This window comes from Callospermophilus lateralis, chromosome 20, assembly GCF_048772815.1.
Source record: "Callospermophilus lateralis isolate mCalLat2 chromosome 20, mCalLat2.hap1, whole genome shotgun sequence".
Lineage (NCBI taxonomy): Eukaryota > Metazoa > Chordata > Mammalia > Rodentia > Sciuridae > Callospermophilus > Callospermophilus lateralis.
The window spans coordinates 11,371,819-11,393,846 of record NC_135324.1 but is presented as its reverse complement, the minus strand read 5'-3'; the positions used below and the strand labels follow the sequence as shown (position 1 = coordinate 11,393,846).

Genomic DNA, 22,028 nt, shown 5'->3' with positions numbered 1-22,028 from the left:
AACAAAAAACTTCTTTGGGGGAAAATTTTCTCTAATTGGCAAAGAGATAAAGAAAAACTCATATATTTCGTTTACAGTGAGAACTGGTTTCCTGTGTCATCAACCCTGTAATTTCTAGGCTGTGTAAAAAACACATTATATTCAATGTTCTCCAAAGCTGAGCACATGGATGGATTCCAGAACATGAAATTTAATCCTCCAGAGCTGAAACTTCACTACAGCAAATATATTTGAAAATATTTGGTTTTTTTTTTTTAAACAAATCACTGCAAGTTAAAATTTAGAGCTAAATGAAAAGTGAGAGTTTCCAACAAGGGATTAAAACCAGAATCAGAATTAGAAGAGAGAATTCAGTGCTGAATGATATGATCAATCATTGATTAGCCATATAATGTAGCTATAATATATAACAGAAAGTGGAAAAGTTTAAAAAAAAAATTCGTCCTGAAGTTCATTTTCCCATAAAAATAACCTCCTGGCCTTCCACACTAAAGCTGAAAGGTTCTGGAGTTCGAAGAGCCACCTATGTTAGCTGAGTGAAATAGTCACAGAGCAGTATTACCTCCATCTACTTATTTTAAAAGGACAAAACAATAAAGAGAATAGAATTAGAAATCATTTCCATGGCCATTCATAAATTGATGATTTTCTCAGCATTTTTACTACTGCCAAGAGAGACATAATCATACATTCAGTAGATTTATACCATTCAGCCCCCTTGGCTCTCAATTAGTTAAATCATAGTTAATAACAGTCGAATGTCACAAGGCAGAAACCTCAGTTGGTTAATGGACTGTTCTCAGTAGTCAGGCTCCAAAACTAGAATATTAAGTAGTGAGATCAATGTTGCCTTTGAGGCGATGAACCTGATTGTATTTTTCAAAGCCCAAGGGCAAGCCCTTAAGAAAAGCATCTCTCGAGTTACATAATGCCTTTCACTACATAAAATTACTGTACATTCAAATAAGATAGAAAAATTGCATGCATTTTTTAATTTTATGATTTCTAATCCCTTACTTCCTCCACAGCAACCAGAAGGCAGCCTCTGAATATGGCTGAGGCTTAGCAATACAGAGAGCAACTTTATCTTTAGAAAGCCAGAGTTTCAGATCTGGGCCCAAACCCCAATCTACCACTCATGTACATGGGATACTTAAAAAAATTACTTAAATTTATCTGAGTTTCAGTTCCCAGATATTGTGCAATAAGGTGATAAGACTGCCTACTTGATGGAACTGTGGTGAGGATTAAATTTAAAATTTATGTAATGATTTGTACAGTATCTAGAAGTGTGTTGTCTTATACAGAAGCTACTAGCTATATGTATCTATTTAAATTAATTAAAATTGATTTCTCTATTATAGTAGCCACATTTTACATATCCAATAGTCAGAGTGGCTGGTGGCTATTGCATTGAACAACATGGACACAAAACAATTTTATCCTCAGAAAAATCTTTTGGATAAAACTAAAAAATGGGGCAAGTGTTCAATAAATTTGATATGATGATCATGTTTTTCCTCCTAATCGATTTCTCTAAATTCTCATGCTTGCCCCAGGTGTTACTTTGTCAAAAGGAAACCAATGATAAAATAGAAGTATATTTATTGTTATTTTTTCACTCCCAAGAATACTGGAGTTCTAAAAGAACATGAGATGGAGAAAGCAGTACTTACCTCAAAATCTATCAAATAGAACTTTCCTCATTTGATGGGGATTTTAGACCTTGTAGTCAAACACTAAAGATCTTGTGCAATGAGGTAATAAGACTGCCTGCCTAATTCATGGAACTGTCTATATACTTATTGGACTGTGAGTCTAGGGATAGGGGAAAAAAAGTCTTCATATGTAAAGATCCACCTACTTACAGCAGGGATGTTGACTTCAACACATTAACACTTACTAAGATAGCAAAAAAAGAAAAGGGCCTTTCCACTGTATAATTATTTTCATACCAAATTTTTTCCTGGTTTGCTTTACACCATACTTTTTCCTGCTTGAAATATCTAAAAAAAAATATATCTCTTTTCCAGAGATATTTTCACCAAGTTAGTCTTGGAAACTTGAGCAAAATGCTTTGCATTTGTTTCTTATTTGTTTGTTTACTTGGTTGGTTGGTTTCATTCCCTTTTACTTTGTGTCAGCTGCTAGGCAGGAACTTTTAGAAGCAAATGCCTATGCTTGGTGGTTGGCGGCTGCCCCTTTTGATGACTTTTAATATCCCTTCAAGCTGTTTTGTTTGTTTCAGATAAAGCCTTCCAGACTTAACCACAAGGAACCAGCCAAATCCTGGAGGCACTCCAAGGCATTCTTCTAGGTGGCTTAGAGTGATTTCTGCTCATTATAATCTCATAATGCTGAATTCTCCATCCAGGAGGCATTCTGTCTGCCATCTTTGAACATGGGATGCATACAGTAGTACAATCTCCAACAGAGCATACTCAGAAATGTGCCCACCCCTATGTGTGATGGGAGTCTCTCCAAAATGAATATGCATACATTTCCCTAATAAAATCCCCTTGCCACCTGTGTTGAGGGAGATGGCTACTGTGGGAGCTATCTGGCTGCAAAGTAACAAACCTTCCTTCACTTTTTATCTCCTCGTTGTGCTTATTGCCTCTATGCTCAACAAGGGGTGAATGTAACTGTGTGTGTGTTTCTTTTCAGTTCCAAATGCCAAAACTGTAGCTGGGAAGCTACCAGAATGCAAAGGATGCTAAGAATCTATAAGTTAAGAGACTCTTTGATTATAAAAAGAAATATGTTCTTAGGTGATACTTCGAGGTATCTTCTGAAATAATTGTATAGACACTTACAGAAGTAGGTTAGATGTTTGGGTGAATTACTTTGTAACATGACTAAAAAATACAATTTAAAAATACACACACACACACACCCCAAACTTCAAAAGATACACATCTTTGCTTTCAAAATTACATGTAAGCCAGGTGCAACGGTGCACACCTGTAATCCCAGTGACTCCAGAGGCTGAAGCAAGTGGATTGCAAGTTCAAACCCTCAGCAACTCAGTGAGGCCCTAAGCAACTCAGCAAGACCCTGTCTCTAAATAAAATATAAAAAGAGCCGGGGTTGTGGCTCAGTGGTTAAGCATCCCTGGATTCAATACCTGGTACCAAAAAACAAACAAACAACAACCACAACAAAAAAACTATATGTAGGCTGGGTGGCACACGCCTATAATTCCAGCAGCTCGGAAGGCTGAGGCAGGAGAATCACGAGTTCAAAGCCAGCCTCAGCAACAGTGAGGCACTAAGCAACTCAGTGAGATCCTGTCTCTAAATAAAATACAAAATAGTGCTGGGGATGTGGTTCAGTGGCCAAGTGCACTTGAGTTCAATCCCTGGTACTGCCCCCCACCAAAACAACAACAACAACAAAAAAACTACATGACTATATGTAGAGGAGACTGTCTGGGTATCTTATTATACATGAGAAGGAAGTGCCAATTATAAGTTGGAAGATCCAATTTTAAAAATTCAAAAGTTCTCTTTATAGGTGAAAATGTTCAGGTATTATGAAAAGCTTACTATCTAGAATATGAAATGAAAGTGAAAATAACTCCAAGCTGTGCTTTTCAAGGTCAAGTTGTAAATAGGGCAACTCCATTCTCAGAGTCTTGGCAGAGTCTGAATATAAATTTGTTCATAGGTTTCTCATGAGTGAAATTAATTCCTTGCTGATGCCATTTGAGGTTAAATAAATACATAATTCCCTTCTTTTACCCCTTCACCAATTATCAAACAATCTCCACTTGACAGCACACCATTACGGAATATTCTATAATCATCAACCCTGGATATGACAGCTAATGTACTCACACTAACAATATTCTGACCATGATTTTATCTTTATGTTTTTGCTGTCATATTGTCATGGGAAATTATGGATTTCATAAAACCATAATGCAAGATAAAAACACAGGACAAGATGCAAGAGTTTTTTATTCTGCTAAAAGCGTATTTACTAGCAGCCTAAACATAAAGTACTACATTTTGGAAAGCATAAATTACATAGGATCATAATTTTGGAAGACACAATTCTCAAGTTATTTTAATAAGTTGCCATGTTTTTTTCTTATGGTAAAATGATCCATATACCCTACACTCTGACAAAAAGTTTCAGTTACTAAAAAGATATTATTTTCTGAACAATTTACTTTACACTTTTGCTAGTTTTCAACAATACTGGGCACAAATTGTGTGCAATGTAACTATTAACTGTCATTACTATATAGTTATATTTTCCACTAGATACAAATTCCATAGTTTTTATTACTTTTTGTTGTAAATTTCTTTCCATATTATTTGGGAGGTGGGGGTTCTTTGATGAGAAAGGCAAAGTGATTTTTTTAAAAGCATAGCTCACCATTACAGTGAACAAAAATTCATAGACATAACTAACTTCTCTAAAGAGCTTAAAACAGACACTAGTATGGCAGTATGTGTAAATGTGGCTGTATAACCAATGTGATCCTGCAATCTGTACATGTGGGAAAAATTAAAATTCATACCCCATTGAATCAAATATATAATATATGATATGTCAAGATCATTGTAATGTTTTGAGCAACTAATAAAAAAGATAAATCATCAAATTAAAAGTTTTTTAAAAACTAATTATCTAGACCCTACTCTTAAATAATAATAATGGTAAAACTGTCATCATAAGTGTACATAATACCTTTACTGGTCAAAATTCTTTAAGTAAAGTAAGAATAATCACTGACTTCACCTAAACTTAAAGAAAAATTTTGTTGTAAGAATATAAGGGTGATAAACAGACACTTCAAAGAAAAAGAAATACAAATAGACAACAAATGTGAAAAAAATGTTCAACATCTCTAGCAATCAGAGAAATGCAAATTAAAACTGCACAGTCAGAATGGCAATTATCAAGAATACAAGTAACAATAAATGTTGACAAGGATGTGGGGAAAAGGCACTCTCAGATATTGTTGGTGGTACTGCAAATTGGTGCAACCACTATGAAAAGCAGTATTGAAATTCCTCAAAAAAATTTGGAATTGAACCACCATTTGACCCAATTATCCCACTCCTTAGTATGCACCAAAGGACTTAAAATCAGCATGCTACAGCGACACAGCCACATCAATGTTTATAGCAGCTCAATTTACAATAGCTAAGCTATGGAACCAACCAAGGTGCCCTTCAATAGATGAATGGATAAAGAAAAGTGTGGTATATATATATACCCAAGAGAATATTACTCAGGCACAAAGAATTACTTTATGACAATAACTAGTAAATGGATGAATCTAGAGAGTATTGGGCTAAGTGAAATAAGCCAGTCCCCAAAAGCCAAAGCGAATGTTTTCTCTGATGGAAGGTAACCCACAATAAGGGGAAGAAAAGAAGTTCAGTAAATTAGACAATGGGAAATGGAGGGAAGGAGGGGATAGGAAAAGGAAAGACAGTTGAATTAATCTGATATAATTTCCCTATGTACATTTATGAAAACATCGTAGTGAATCCCATCATCATGTATATCCACAGAATGGGGTCCTAACTAGAATAAGATATATTCCACGCTTATATAATTATATCAAAATTGATTCTAATGTCACATATAACAAAAAGAACCAATAAAAAACAAATACAGCCAGGTGCATTCCTGTAATCCCAGCAGCTTGGGAGGCTGAGACAGGGGAATCAACAAGTTCAAAACCAGCCTCAGCACAAAGTGAGGCACTAAGCAATTCAGTGAGACTCTGTCTCTAGACAAAATTCAAAATAGGGCTGGAAATGTGGCAGTGGTTGAGTGCCCCTGAGTTCAATCCTTGGCACACACACAAAAAAAGAATCCAAGTATACCATGTGAATCAAAAAGGGACTAGAATTTGAGGCAGCTGCCAATGACTAAAAAATTTCCTTTCGAAAAAAGGACTTTCATCTACTTCTCCATACATATAAAGCTACTTCTCAGCTACCAAATCAGTATTAGCTCTTATTTGGTCTCACCTCATAAAAAGAATCATGTGTGCACCTAGAGGCCAAACTCATGGGCCAGGGGTTAGGAGTTAATCATATTAGATAAACATAACTGCCAGGTAACACACCTCTGTGAGATGGGTTGGGAGGGGACTTGCACATTCTCATAGGGAAATAGGCACAAAGTTGGAGAGAAATCCCCCAAAGTATCATCTATTTTGCATTGTTCTATTCCTAATGATTTCATTTACACAATTTTATTTGATAAAAGGATGCAGTGCCTATCTATGCCCACTTAATATGTAGTTATGCTAGTTCCTATTGGAAAGCTGATGTTCCACACTATACTATTCTTGCTGTCATCGACACTAACTGATATATAACTTCTGCTAACTTTAGTCCTTTTATTACTAGCCATACAGAATATTCCAGAAGATTAACTTCAGATAATTCTTATGAAATTTTGATGAAAGAATGACTTCTGAATATAGTTCTGCAGAACTTCATAAAAGCCCGTGCCCTGCCCTCTAAAAAGCAATGGCTAAAACATCTCAAAGGCCACTTTTGTTGAAAAAAATAACAACAGGTCAGACAGTTACATCCCATAATCTAGATAATTCCTCAAAGATAATTTGACCTATAAGAGGTTAGTTTTACTATATTGCATTGCTTTCTTTTTATTTATTTATTTTTCTCTATTACTGAGCAGATTAATTTCTGTTCTGCCAGTGAAAAGCAATTTGGATAGCCGATGTGATATTCAAGTCCAAGGCCCATTTATAGCAATCAATTTGGAAAACTGATTAATGTAGAGGGATACAGGTTTTTCACCATCCAGCTCTAATGGTTTTCAGAACAAATTCTGATGATCAAGGCTCCAGGTCAGTAAAGAGCAGGTGTCCAGAGAAAACAAGATAGGTTTTTAGACCTAGAAAAGATGAAAGACATTCTGCATGGCATTCCGAAGATTGGTTATATCAGCCTGCAAACAGCCTCTCATTATTTTAATCTCACACTCTATAAAATACATTTGGATTCTTCACCAGCAAGATAAAAACAAATTAAACTGAAGGACCAACATGTACTGAATATCTTATTGTGATAGCACCATCACTGACAGCTTCATAAAAAAAAATAAAATGGATCCTTCTAAATATTTTTCCAAACAGCAGACAGTATTACCAAGAAAAGAGACAAAAAAAAAAAAAGCAGCATAATGGATTACAAATACCAGAGTGAGGTTCTCCTCACTGTTCCTATAATTCTTTCTATAATGTTCTTACTGTCCTTAATATTTTCTGTATGTATGTAGTTATTTGTTAGATTGCAGGCTTTCCTAATTCCCCATGTCTTTTTCATGTGTGTATTCCCCAAACTGGTAAACAGCACTGTGCATATAATCAGTGTGCAGAAGCTTTTCCTAAAATGAAACAACAGCATCTTCTTTGAATATATGCAACATTCCCTGTGGTTCATAATTCCTGAAAAATGAAATGAACATATCTTCAGTCAATCAGAAATTCCTCTTTCCTATACACACTTTTCTCTTCATTCCTTTGCCCCTGAAGTTCCTTCTACCTGGAATGTCCTTTCCTAACTGACCCAAATCCTAACCAGCCTTCAAGCCTATGACAAATAGCCTCTTCTCCATGAAGCTTTCATGGGTCTCCCAAGTTAGAATATTTACCATTTCTGAGGTTCCATAACACTTTACCAAAACCTCTCTATGACTCTAAAGCAGAAAATTGTATTCTGTAAGTGACCATCTCCCCTTTCAATGAAAAGCAATTGCACAACTCTACCTGATAAAATAATTACTAGGTGACACCTGAAATCTGTGCCTCCTTTACAGTCAGGCTTCTTATTCAGGGTTCTCTCATGCTCAGATCCCATTAATGAGGATCTTTTCTCCTTGCAATTGAACCACTTGCTAAAAGGATAAAGAAAAAAGCCCTCAGGTAGCTCTGTGATCTACTGTGTGGATAGCTCCAAGTAGTATACTCACAGAAAAGGGACATCTGAGGCCTCTGCTGCTAGGCTGTGGCTCCTGCCCTATAAACTTAGAGTGAACCTAATGCCAAGCATGGCCAATGATAGTCCTGTTAGTCTGAACATTTAGTTGAATTAAAATGACTCTATGGTAGGACACTAAGTAATTAGGTGGGTTAGTATGTATAACATTCTTAAACAGTCTCTAGCACATAATAATAACTCAATAAATTTTAGCTGTTATCCATGATCAGAAACTGACAGAGTAGTAGACTATGAAGTTAGGCATGTCCTAGTCCAGATCCTGTGATCCTCATCATTACACTCTGGTTCTTTTCTTATAGAATCTACTCCCCATCTTCCTCTCTACATTTGCTCTCATAAAAAGGAGTTTTTATTCAGATGTGAACTTCAGTGCAAAATTAAGTGACTGTATTACCTGCCCATAGATACCCACCTTTATAAGTCTGATCATTTTTTTAGTTGTAGACGGACACCTTTATTTATTCTTTAAATGTGGTGCTAAGGATCAAATCCAGTGCCTCACATGTGCTACGCGAGTGCTCCACCACTGAGCTACAACCCCATCCCTAGAAGTCTGACCTTTTTTGGTACCCAGGATGAACCACATCCCCAGCCCTATTTTGTATTTAACTTAGAGAGAGGGTCTCACTGACTTACTTAGTGTCTTGCTGTTGCTGAGATTGGCTTTGAACTCTCTCCATCTTCCTGTCTCACCACATCTGGCTTATAAGTCTGATCTTAATGTACTCTCCCAAAACTATTAATGCCAGGTATAACCATTATTACAATTACCTGAGGAAATAATGATGAATTATGAGTGCAAAGAGTTCTGTCCTTTAAGAAAACTAAACTGGAACACTCTGAAAAGATTTAGGAAAAAAGCAAGTCACCGATGTTATGCTATTGAAGTGAGTGTGGGTGAGAAAAGCACAAAAGATGCAGTGAGGGTCGTGATCTCAGATTGCTTTGTTACTTTTTACTTCCTGCCTCACTTTTTACTGGTTTTTTTTTTTTTTTTGGGGGGGGGGGGTTCAGTGCTAGGAATTAGACCTAGGTCCTTGAATACTTTAGGCTCCACCATTGAGCTACTCCCAGCTCTTTCCCCATTAAAGATAAAAACCAGATCCCTGAAAAAGCATACCATTGAATGCTAATAAGTAACCATATACATACTCACATACAAACTCATGACCAAATATCAAAAGACCAGCAGATATATGTACCGAAATTGCTTATGGTGAAACAAAATGATTTTTTCTCCACTACCCACTCTGTCGTTCAATAAGAGGGCTTTGCCTGTGAGTATATTAAGGAGTTGCAGGGACTATGAGAAATGGCATAGAAAGTGAAAGAACTCAGGAAGTTTTGAGCTTGAGGAACCTACAGGAGAGAAAGTAGGAATGCCCACTAATTAGGAGGAAATGTGTAACTGGGAGAAAAAAACATGGGGATTGAAGACTGACCTCCTAATCCTTTATATCCGAAGGTATGTGAATAGATTTTTTTACAGGGACGGTGAGAAAATGACCAAATCTGAGTGACATCCACATTTGAGAGAGGCTGGTGGGAAAATGATAAAAGGATGCTGTTGATAAAAATTTTAGGAGTCCGTTGTTTTGGACTAAGCTTCTGCACTGGGCCACAAGGGACTAGACTATAAATAAAAATGGAGTCAGTTGCAGTGGCTCCTCTCTGTAATGCCAGCTACCTTGGGGGCTGAAACAGGAGGATGGCAAGTTCAGGACCAGACTTGGCAACTTAACAAGACTCTGTCTCCGCATAAACTAAGAAGGGCTGGGGACATAGGCCAGTGGTGCGATGCATGTACAGAGAGTCTGAGATTCAATCTCCAGTAAAAAGATAAAAATAAAATGGAGTCAGTCATCCTAAAGGTGCATGTCACTCAGCTGAAACTAAGCTGCTTATCTCCTTTTCTGGAGAAAACAAGGATGGGAGAGAACAGCCAAATATCTATAAGGATTTTCCTTTTCCTTAATCTTTACAACACACACAGAGTAACCTGATTTAACTAATCGGTTACTTTTCTATTGTTCTTGTAGCCAAAGTAACTTTGAATGACCAATTGGTTTTTGCTCATTGTTTCCTTTTCCCAGCCCTTCTCTGTAAAAACAATCTCTTCTGCTCAGCCCATCAGAATGCTTATGTTTATTCTATTGTATGGAATGAAGTGCGGCCCAATTCTGGGATCAAATAAATAAATAAATAAATAAAACTCATAAAGATCTTCAACCTGCTGTAATTGTGTCTTTTGACAAAACTAAGATGAAAAAGCCAGCAAGAGGGACTGGAGTTGTAGCTCAGCAGTTCGGCGCTTGCCTAGTACCAGTGGGGCACTGGGTTCCATCCTCAGCCCCACATAAAAATAAATAAAGGCACTGTGTCCATATACAAGTAAAAAAAATAAACTAATAAACAAATAGATAAATAGGTAGATAGATAAATAATGCCAGCAAGACCCAATCGCGCTCAAGTCGCTGGTCCTACAGCAATGGCCAGGGAAGGTTTCCAGGAGAAGCTGGGCGAGGTGGCGCATACCTGTCATCCCAGCGACTCAGGAGGCTGAGGCAGGAGGACTGCAGGTTCGAAGGCAGCCTCAGCAATTTAGCAAGGTCCTAAGCAACCTAGTGAGACCCTGTCTCAAAATAGAAATTTAAAAAAAATAAATTAAAAAGGGCTGGGGACGTGGCTCAGTCGTTAAGAGGCCTTGGGTTCAATCCCTGGTATCCGCCCCCCAAAAAAAAAATAAGTGTCCAGGAGAAGCAAGACATCAGGAAAGATAAGCTAAGGCTTCAAACAGTCCACTGGAGGCAGAGATTTGGAGGTTCCCCAGGTCCTTCGCTACCTTTTTTGCGCCGGTCAGGGAGCGGACACCCCCACCAGAGAGGGGGCGGTACCCTCACAAATTCCTCAAGGGACCCCAAAAGTCTATTCGGACCCCTGGGCGCAAACACTAGCTGCCGTCTTCCCACTGCCCAGCGAGTCCCGGGTCTTCAAACCCGGGGCGCCCGTCTCCCGCCTCACCCCGTCTCCTCAGCCCTCCTCCACGCCCGCGCCCCGACAAGGCCCCTCCCGCGCTCAGGAGAAACTCAACACGTCCTTCCGTGCTCCCCAAGTTTTGCCCGTACCTCACACGGTTTTGTTACTAGCGGCTAGGCTTTGGGCTCAGAACAAGGGGGAGCCAGACCAAAGCCTCGGAGGAAAGCTGAGAGAAGAGGCGGGAAAACCACAACTCCCATGAGGCAGTGGGGGCGCGGGAACCACCGCTCCCAGCATCCTCCGCGGGGCTCCAGCCCGGCACCGCCGGTGGCGCCGCGTGAGACGGCTAAGTGTTCGTGGAAGTTGTGGCGAAGAAGCGGCCTTTCGGGATGGCAGCGTCTAAGGAAGAGACTGAGGCCCTGACAGGATTGCTGGATGTGGCGCGCGGCCTGGAGAACTTGCCAGTGAGCGCCTGGCCCCCGGGGGCGAGGCCGGCGCCCTTCCAGGTAGGAGCGGGGCTAGACGGCCGTGAGAGAGCTGAGGGCAGGGGCGGGGATAGACGGCCTAGAGCTGAAGACAAGGGCGGGGATAGACGGCCTAGAGCTGAGGGCAGGGGCGGACCTAGGCGGCCGAGAAAGCTGGTGGCAAGGGCGGAGCCAGACGGCCGAGAGAGCTGAGGGCAGGGGCGGGGCTAGACGACCAAGAGAGCTGAAGGCAGGGGCGGGGCTAGACGATCGAGAGAGCTCAGGGCAAAGGCGAGGCTACGCGGTTGAGGGGAGAAGGGGCGGGGCTAAACGGCCTAGCGCTGGGGCAGGGGCGGGGCTAGACGGCTGATGGAGTGGAGGAGGGGCGGGGCTAAACGGTCTGGAGCTGAGGGCAGTCTCGGGGGCGGGACTAGGAGGCCGAGAGAGCTGAGGGCCGGGGCGGGGCTAGGCGGCCCAGAGAGCTGAGGGCAGCCGCCAGGGGCGGGGCCGGTGCCCTTCCAGTTCGGGGCGGGGCTAGATGTCTGCGACAGGTAGTCGCGCAGGTCCCCCACCTGGTGGCACTTCTCAAACTTACTGGAATTGCCGGTAGTGTGGATCTTTTTTCTTACCTAGCCACACAGTTATTGGCTCCGGGGAAAAGTTTAGAAATGCACAGGCTTGGGTCTTTTTCTATAAACCTGTCGTTAAGACCTTAGGAAGAATTTTGTCCTCTTCTGTCCCTCTGTCCCTAGACTGGCAATTGTCTGGCGTGGAAAATCAGAGGCTTCCTGAGGTCCCTTGGAAAGCTCCCTTACAGTCTGGCTTTTTGTTCAGGCCTGTCCTCAGAATGCAGTGAGACACCCAGAGAAGATAAAATCAGTTACCTCTCTGGTCTTAGGTGCCTGTGTGTAAGATAAGGCTTAAGACCTAGTAAAGGATCTCAGCCCCAAATTGAAAACAGCCCCTAAAATCTTGGCTGAGGGATCCCTCATGCTGTGAGGTCTTGAGCAAATACAAATTACCTTGTGAAACCTCAAAACCCTCCAGTGTTCAGTTTAAATAATAGCACCTCTGTTCCCAATGGCTTTGAGAATTAACATTAAAATTATTGGTTTGCTGCTAGAACTCAATAATGCTCACTACTATTACTATCCGGAAGACCTCTGTTTAACTTTCACACCACTCTGATCTTGGCATAAAAGTTGCCTGAGGAATTCAGAATGACAAAAATTTTAAATAGAAACCAAAGTATGTCAAAGTCAAGAGGTTGATATTGAGAGATCTAGATTCAGATAGAGCTTAGCCATCTTAGTTATTTAAGAGCCTTAGTTTCTTCATCTGCAATAATTTAAATATTTATAGCCCTTTCACATCCAGTATTAACATTGAGTCCTATGTGCCTTTTCTTCTTCCTGGAGCTATTGTGAATTTCAAATGAGATGACAAATTCAATGGCAATTTTCAAAGAGCATGTAGGATATTAATGTTAGAAATGGTTATTATTCTCTCAAACAATAGTTTATGGCTAATAATACAACTGTCAATATTTGTAGTGGCAGGTTATGGTTAATAATACAAGTGGCTGGTGCCATATGAAACACTAATCCCTGAAAGATTATTGAAGACCAAACATTGCTGAATGCAGTTCTGGTCAGAACACTGACGTGTGTTTCTTCATTCAGCAATAAGGAAGTGCCTATAGTGTGCCATGTACTGTTAGGCCAGGCCCAGAAGCTGAGATGCTGAATCAGTTTCCACCTTAGGGCTATAGAAAGTGCTTGGGTGTCTTTATGGTTTTGGCATTTTACTTAGAGCTTCTAACATGATAAATGCAGTTCTATTCTATTAATTATTATAGCAAATAGTTATTGAAAATGAAATGTATGTAAAGTGGTGAGTTGAACCTCAGAGAACACAATGAGCAAAGAAATGTATTTCTGGCCCTCAAAGATTTAACAACTGAGTAATCTTTTATTAGATTATTAGTATTTTATTTTACTAGTATTTCTGCAACTTCAAACTGAGTGTGGGGGTGGTGTTTCTATAATCCCAAGCAGCTCAGGAGGCTGAAGCAGGAGATTGACAAGTTCAACCTGGGCAACATAGCAAGACCTCATCTCAAAAAATAAAATAATTCACCTTAAGGATGAAATTAACACAAGAATAAATTAATTCACATATCTTCTTAGAATCCTCATAATCATTAATGTTCATAAATCATGGGGTTTGACATGCTAGTTATAGTTTTCAAAATGCACATTAAAATAAATACTTGTCTGTTTTCAAATGGGGGTGGGAAGGAGACAAAGGGAAGCCTTATGATTGATCTCAGACACACAGCTGACAGCAAAAATGAAAATCAAGAGACTGAAACACACTCCAGCAGTATTGTAGCTATTTGTGTATGTGCACAACTCTTGGCAGGGAGTATTACAAGAAGATAGGATACTTTCCTCAAGGAATATAGTCTTACCAAGAAGCTAAAATATGCTTGATACATTTGAAAGACAAGCCTTACAGTATGTTCAACTAATGGTTTTGCATGTGATTCTAGGGATGGAACCCAGGACCTGGCACATGCTAGGCAAGTACTCCACCTCTGAGCTCCAGCCCAGCCCACCTCAGCTAATTGTTTTTCCATATATTCAGGGAACAAAAACCAGTCTTATAAAAGGTCAAAACAGCTTGCTTTTGCCAAACCCTTTCTTCACAAAAGTATGCACACAAAAGAATTAAGGCATGAAAAATGCAAGGTAAAAATAACTTTGTGTCTGGTTTGCTTTTGGGTATTGTGCAAAAAGGCAAAAAGAACATTCAAATATTCACATTGGAAACAAGCACATCATAATGTCATTGGTGTTGAAAGCCAAGTAGAAAATAAATTAATTGATTTTCTTAAGCTGAGAGTCAGATGTAATCATTTTTTAGGTCTCTGAAATCAGCTTCAAACATTATTTTTAAGATCTCAACTGGACCTTGATGAGAATTATCTGGCTCACAGTCTCCTAATAACTGCTTGGAGCAAAAACAAACTTATGAGGCTAGAGGCCAAGTACAAAGATTCTTGTAGCTAGGGTTTCAACACAACCAAAAAAGGAAAGAAGATTTGCACAACACTTTTTGAGATTCAGAATAGAGGCACAGGTTTTAAGCCCAGGATATCATACAGTGTCATATTTCAGTTTCTAGGGCTTTGATACAGAATGTGACTCAAAAAGCCAAACTTCCAGTTAAAGGTTTTATCAAGAGCTGCAATCAAACAATCATGAAATATCTCTGCAGCTCCTGCTCTGTGCCCAGGATTCTGGATAGGTACCCACTCCATCACCAGGCCATATCCCAAACCTGATGACCATACCTGTCCTATTTGTTTAAAAGACAAGACCTTCACACTAAGTACAACTAGAGGGCCCTACAGTCTGTGACACTCAAACCCTGAAGTTCATGCTGTTAATAAATGCTGATCTACTTCAGAGAAGGAAGAAATAATGTGGACAAGAGTAGCCAAAGTATATTTGCTCTTCAACTTGCTGTTTCCTGTTTCCATTTTGGCTTCTTGGGCAATTATTGTTTTATTTATTTATTTTTTTTTAATTCTCTTCAATTTTCTTTAAAAAAAAGCTTGAAATCTCCACCCAGTGTTTCAAGGATCTGGTTTCTAGGGCATCATTTTGTACTGACCATTTTGCATGTTCCCTACTCTTTCCTGAGCAATTCAGTACTCTGATACATAAAAATAAAAATAAAAAAAAATTGTGACAATGCAAAAATGATAAAAGTCCCATTCTTAATGTTCTCCTTTATATTTTTCTGGGTGGTCCCACATCCCAGCACATGTATATGAGAGGTATTAAAGCAGTATTTGTTGATGAATGAAAGAAGTCTGGACTGGGTCAGCTCTTGGCTTTTCAACACACCTAATGTATAAGCAATAGAAAACTAATTCCCAGGCACAGTTTTGGCTTAAATATGTCTGAAGCTGGAGAGTATAACTCCAGAACTTTCTCCTTTACCATCCTAGTAAACTGCCTGTGTGTTTTTTATTGAACACTGATGTGACAGCCACTAGAGTAAACTTTTTACATGGAATCTTTCACTTTATTTTGCTTTACAGCCACCTATGAGACAGATCAAGAAGTATTTAGAGGGGTTAAGTAATTTGCCAGAAATATTATAAATATTACATCTAAATATAGTATCAAGAAGAATTGGGAGAAGCTAAAATTTTAAAAGAAGTGCTGGCACTGAATACAGTGTTTACTTCCAGTTCATGATAACCACCCCAAGAATGAGTATCATCCCATCTTATTATTGCTCATCCATCCAAAGCTTAGCAAGTCATCTGCCCAGTCACCATGCTAATGAGCCTTGTTCTGTATACATCTCCTTCAGGACAAGCCATGTTCTGCACTAGAAGCTTTCCACCACTTGACCAGTATTCCCAACCACAGTCATGGGTTTTCTTTTTATTTCTTTTTTCTTTTGGATCTGGGGATTGAACCTAAAGGTGCTTTACCACAAGCTGCATCTCCAGCTGTCGCATTCCATGCAACAAAAACATTCATGGTCACTCCTGGTGAACTGGGCTGCACGAAATAACCCTATAAGAAAGAGATACCTTTTTCTTTGGGATCCTGTGATGGCTCCTCTGACCTTAAGGGTCTGCAGAAAGAGAGAAAGAGAGAGAGAGAGATCTAGCATGTGCTTGAATCCTTCCCCCCCCCCCAGAAGCCATTCAAATGAGGCAAGGGGTCAGGTTTCAGGGGGTTGAGTCTAGCTTCATGATGTCTGCTGTCAGCAGGTTGACTGACATCTAGGAAGGCCACACCCAAAGGCAGAGCAAGAGAAGGAGACACACAAAGGGCGTTTCCGTGGAACATTCTATCCAATCAGGGCAAAGGGTAGTATTACAAAGGAATAGGTGAATGTAGCTCATCTCCATGGGTGACTTGCCTACATCTGAAGACACGCCCTCAAACTTCCTGGACGGGGCAATATCCAGATCATTATGAGATGTACTGACCGGTCAAAGCCTTTCCGCTCCAGGATGGGAGGCGCGAACCATTCAGAGTGGCTCCCCACACCCAGCCCCTTTTATTTTTAGACAGGGCCTCACTAAGTTGCTGAGGTTGGCCTTGAATTTGCTATCCTCCTGCCTCAGCCTCCTGAGCCGGGATTATAGGCATGTGCTATCACTACTGGAAGTCACATATGCTACGCAAGCACTCTACCACTAAGCCACAACCTCAGCCACCACATTTTAGTCTTTTAAATTAAGATTTTAATCTAAGATTTCCAAAAATTTTTTAGATTCTTATTTTTTTAATTTGTAAGTAAAAATAAGCAAATTTTTTCAGCAAGAAATAATATGGTCTTCTAGTTAGAACACTGCAGTAAGTCAAACTTTATTTTAAAAGGCATTATCTATGTCAAAAATATTTTAGTGATTTATGAAGTACATTAAAAATGTGTACACCTTGAAGAACAAATCAATTTAAAATAATTCTTTGTGAAAACTTTACAAAGAGATGGTGAAATCTTCATTTCACAAGTTCCTCTTGTTAAATGTGATACACACCTCTAATCCAAGTGACTCAGGAAGCTGAGGCAGGAGAATTGTCAAGTTCAAAGCCAGCCTCAGCAACTTAGAAAGACCTTGACTCAAAATTAATAAATAAATTAAATTAAAGGCTAGGGAAATAGGTCAGTGTCAAAGCTCCCTAGGTTCAATCCTTAGTAATGCAAAGATGGGGGGCAGGGAGATGCCTGGGTAACCATTTACATTTCAACATTGAATCTTTAAAAAGCCAGAGGTAACTTCTGCGTGAGAAGGCACTCATTGAATTTGACTGATAGAGGCATCTTTTCCCAAGCCTTCGTTCATCCCTTTAGAACATCCCTGCTGAGCTAAAACTGTAAGAAACACCAACAGGTCTTTCACTCTGCACCCCCAAATCACTTTTTAAGCAGAGTGTTGGCCTGCCCCCACAGGTTCTCCCACGCATCACCTCCTCATCTCTCACCAGAGATGTCAATCCTCCCCCACCCCCAGTTTAGCATTTTTTCTTAAGCATAGGGTTCTGCACTTAACTGCATAGCTCCACTGAGGCCTCCACAGGGTATAGCTACATGCTGTTCAGTGCCTTTCCTGGGTGGGAGACATAGTGTCAATGGAGAGCTGGCTCCATAAATGAAGGATGTGCAGTAGGAACATTCCTCTAGGAGCTCCAAAGTCTGTTCTCAAAGGAAAGGCTGTGCTGCTGGTGCCTTTCGGAACTGCCCTTACTCAGCTACATGGGACAGCATGCCAGTGGACTTTATTAAGGGTCAGAAGAAAATCATCCCTGGAAACCACTTCCTAGAAAAGAATGGTTTGGAAGAACATGGGTGAAAGTTTTCTCTGGTGCCAAAACTGGGAGGTCAGTGCTGTATCTGAACACTGAAATTATTCCTTACACAGAGAACAAGCCTTACATCTGATCATATGTCCATCTTGGAAATTGCTGCACTCAGATGGAGCTGAGAGCCTGCTTCTATTACTCACATTGTTATGTCTAGGATCAATGGATTGGCTTGGTTTTATTTCCCGTCTCACTTTGTATTAGTCAGCTTTCTGCTACTGTTACAAAATACCTAAGATAATAAACTTTTTATAAAGAAAGGTTAATTTTGGCTCACAGTTTTGGAGGTTTTGGTGTGTGCTTCAGTGGCTCCGTTGCTTTTTGGCCTGTAACAAGATAGAACATCATGGTGGGAGCACATCATAGAGGAGGGTACTCACCTCATGGCAGTGACTAAAGAGGGACAAGAAGAGGCTGAAGTCCCAATAACTCCCACACATACCCCTATGACCTCCCAGTAGGCCCCACTCTTAGAGGTCCCACCACCTCCCAAAAGCACAGCAGGCTGGGACCAAGCACTGAACACACGGGCCTCTGGGGTACATTTATCAAGCCCATAGCATACCTCATCTTCTCAATTGTTGTTCATTTATCTTACCTTTGTGAATCTCATTAAGTCCTTTTTGGAAGAAGCAGTGTAAATAAGTGAGTTAAATTCCATATAAGAATTATTCTACATGTAAATAAATGTGCTCGGCTCCTGAGGGCTACTCCAGTCTTCAGGGTTTGAAAACAGGCTTCATGGTGATGGTGAGGAAGTAACCAGAGACCAGCACTCACACAGACTCTAGCCTTAGGGTTTCCTTCTTTCTCCATAACATTTTATAAACATGTTTTGAAAGTACAAGTACTTTTTAAAGACCAAGAAGTATTAAATATTTTCATATTATCCCTTTATCCCTTTCTCATTTAATAAGAACAGAATTCACATATATATTCCATTTATAATGAATTTATCTATTATCTATGTGAAAAATACCATTTTTTGAAATTTTGTCTGCAATTGACTTCTCATTTATACCCCTGAAAAGGATCTGAAGTAAATGACAATAAAAATATGTACATGCACTGTCTGATAAAGGTAACAGCAAAATCTAAGCTAAAACACTGAAGTGCATGTATGTAGACATTAAATTCAGAGAAAGCACATTTTTCTTGTTGTTATCCTTAATCCTAAAATAAAACCACACACATTTAAATCTAAAACTTGATATCTTTTAAATTGGAGAGACAGCTTTTGGGGCAGTATTTTGGTGTATTATGTTTTGTTTGCTTTGTTTTGTTCTGCCCTAAATTTTATGTAGGCTAGAAAGAGGAAGTATCCAAGCCAAAAGCTATATGATGTCATAGGTATATGACGTGTCAGGTAGCTTTTCACTATCTGATGTGACGTGTGTGTGAGTGTGTGTGTGCACATGACCTGCCAGATCGACTTGCAGTGTTTTTTTGCAGTATACTCCTGATCATGTCGTGGGACCTGGAGCAGACATCGATCCCACTGAAATAACCTTTCCTGGGTGCACATGTGTTACCACTCCCTGCGTCCCTGGCACTTGCTCCTGTCTCCGCCATGAAGAGAACTACGATGGCAGTCAGTGCCTTAGAGACATGGGATCATCGGAAACCACGTATGCCCGGCCTGTCTTCGAATGTAACATCCTGTGCCAGTGTGGCGAGCACTGCAGAAACCGAGTGGTGCAGAGGGGTCTGGAGTTCCACCTCCAGGTGTTCAAGACGGAGAAGAAGGGCTGGGGACTTCGCACCCTGGAATTCATACCAAAGGGAAGGTTCGTCTGTGAATATGCCGGGGAGGTTCTGGGATTCTCTGAAATACAGAGGAGAGTTCGCTTACAGACAGCACAGGACTCAAATTACATCATAGCTGTCAGGGAACACGTTTGTGACGGGCAGGTGATGGAGACCTTTGTTGACCCCACCTATGTGGGGAATGCAGGAAGGTTCCTGAATCATTCTTGTGAGCCCAACCTGTTGATGATTCCTGTCCGAATCGACTCCATGGTACCCAAGTTGGCACTTTTTGCAGCCAAAGACATTTGGCCAGGAGAAGAACTCTCCTATGACTATTCGGGAAGATTTCTGAATCTAATGGACAGGGAAGCCAAGGAAAGGCTACATGATGAGAAACTGAGAAAACCATGTCACTGTGGCGCCAAGTCATGCCTTGCCTTCCTGCCTTACGACAGTTCACTATACTGTCCCTTGGAAAAGCCGGACAGCAATTAGGAAGGCAGTTGCCACCCAATGCTTCCCTCCAGGGGCAGGAGTCCAAGGGCAGTGGGCACATGGGGCTCAACTCACTTCTACTTTCCTCTCCGTAAGCAGCTTCCACTCTAGGCAGGTCTGCTCAGTGCCCAGCAGCTTGCCAGGAGGGCAGTGGTTCTCTGCTTGGCTGTAGTAAGTTAAATTCAGGAATTGGCAGAGACTGCAAGTTGTCCACCAATATCCTCCCCTCCTCCCCGCCCTACTTTTATAATAGAATCCTCATTTTTACTTAGTTACATGACTAACCAGAGTACTTGTCTTCCTAGTTAGATGTGGCTAGGTGATTGTGTTAAAGCTTACAGGATAGAAGCAAAAATGGTGTGTCCTTAAGTGGAGATATCCTGTCCTTCCCCCTCTTTCATCCTGTAAGCTGGAATGTATACATGAAGACTGGAGCCAGGGCAACCATCCTGAACTCCAAAATGACCCCAGGAAAGGGTCACAAATAGCAAATCAACATGAAAGAGGAGCATGGATGTCTGGTAATGTAGAAAATTCCACCGGTTATGATCAGACCCCTTTGGAGACTTGTAGGTGAGAAATAGTCTCTCCCTTATTTAAGCTACTCTTATTGTGCACTCGAAAGAACCTAATCATGATTCAGGTTGCACACCTTGCCCTAGGATCTAAAGTTGGTCCTTTTCAACAGATTTTATCAGTAATAAAACTAATTGTTTTCTGACACCTGCATCTTGTATCTCATTTGTTTTTAAACATGGATTAAGGAAAAGGCATTATTAATTATTACCTGTTTAAACCCTAATAATAATCACCAATGACAAAAAAAAAAAGTAACCATGAAGGTGACTTCGTGTCATACCTAAAAGTCAGAAAAGGAAGCACACTGTAAAATTTTCACTCTACAGTTGGCTGTACTCTAGAGCTTGTCAGCCTCCCTTCTTCATGTATCAATAACACAAAAATAACTTTGTCACCACCACAAAAGGCTTGGAGATTTCATCTCTTGTAAGCTTTTGAGGAAACAAAGATCTTTGCCTTCCTTACAACAAGAATATTGCAAAAATAAAATTACTATGGAGGGGCTGGGGATATGGCTCAGCGGTAGAATGCTTGCCTAGCAGGTGCAAGGCCCTTGGTTCGATCCTCAGCACCACATAAAAATAAATAAACAAAGGTATTGTGTACAACTAAAACAATAAATAATAAAAAAATTACTATGGACGTTAGACATTTTGAAAGACAATTATTTGAGGCCCTACAGTATTATTTAATAAATAACTTGGTTTCTTCCGTGGTACATTTCAACCCTACCTCTTGCCAGGAGGAGGCCCTGCACTTTAATTTAAAAGGGAAATCACAGATATCCATCTGAGGTAGAACACCCTATTCCTGCGTAATATCATGTTAGCTGTGTGCTTTAACTTATAGTGAAATGATATGTGAATCCTATTTCAGTAAAGCTGCTTTTTTCCAGTAGTTAACATGCTCTCATAGCATTATCAGGAGTGATTCCCCGTAGAATGAGACAGCAAATCTCCTTAAAATGCCCCCAACTACAAATGTATAATGTCAAAGTCTTCCTCCAAACTAAGAGCCTTCCTTTCCAACCTGCAAAGCTTCCTTTGATTTCTGAGAAGCAGTCCAATTTTTTATAAGTCAACTCGTAACCTTTCCTCCAAAATGGCCTTTCTCCTCGTAACTGAGTACTTCAGAAACAATAAGGAGATGGTCAGAAAGAAAATGTCTGCCTATTTCCTACTTCCTCTCACCCTCATATATGGTGGGAATATCACCATCTATGATCCAGGGATATTCACAAAGGACAATCTTCCAGTCAAGAGAAGTGGATACAAACACTACCAGCCGTAGAAAGGAATTTTTTTGGTTTTTGTCCTCCTGCACTAGTTTATTCCTAGGCCTGGAATTCCAGTTCCTAAGGT

At 40.2% G+C, this 22,028-nt stretch overlaps 1 protein-coding gene and 1 long non-coding RNA gene across 2 annotated transcripts in view; one reads left to right on the top strand and one right to left on the bottom strand.

The window, feature by feature from the left end:
- LOC143385677 (uncharacterized) overlaps positions 1 to 11,198 on the bottom strand; it is a 187,771-nt gene extending 176,573 nt beyond the window's left edge. The window contains exons 1-2 of the long non-coding RNA XR_013089508.1: positions 11,129 to 11,198; positions 10,539 to 10,635 (exon numbers count right to left, since the gene is read on the bottom strand). This is a non-coding gene — a long non-coding RNA (uncharacterized LOC143385677). The remainder of the gene's footprint in view (positions 1 to 10,538; positions 10,636 to 11,128) is intronic.
- Positions 11,199 to 11,300: 102 nt separating this feature from the next.
- Positions 11,301 to 21,122, top strand: LOC143385583 (histone-lysine N-methyltransferase SETMAR). Its single transcript, XM_076841047.1, has 2 exons — positions 11,301 to 11,485; positions 19,297 to 21,122. Exons 1-2 carry the CDS (start codon positions 11,369 to 11,371, stop codon positions 20,086 to 20,088), a joined length of 909 nt encoding a protein of 302 aa, XP_076697162.1. The 5' UTR covers positions 11,301 to 11,368; the 3' UTR covers positions 20,089 to 21,122.
- Positions 21,123 to 22,028: the final 906 nt, after the last annotated feature.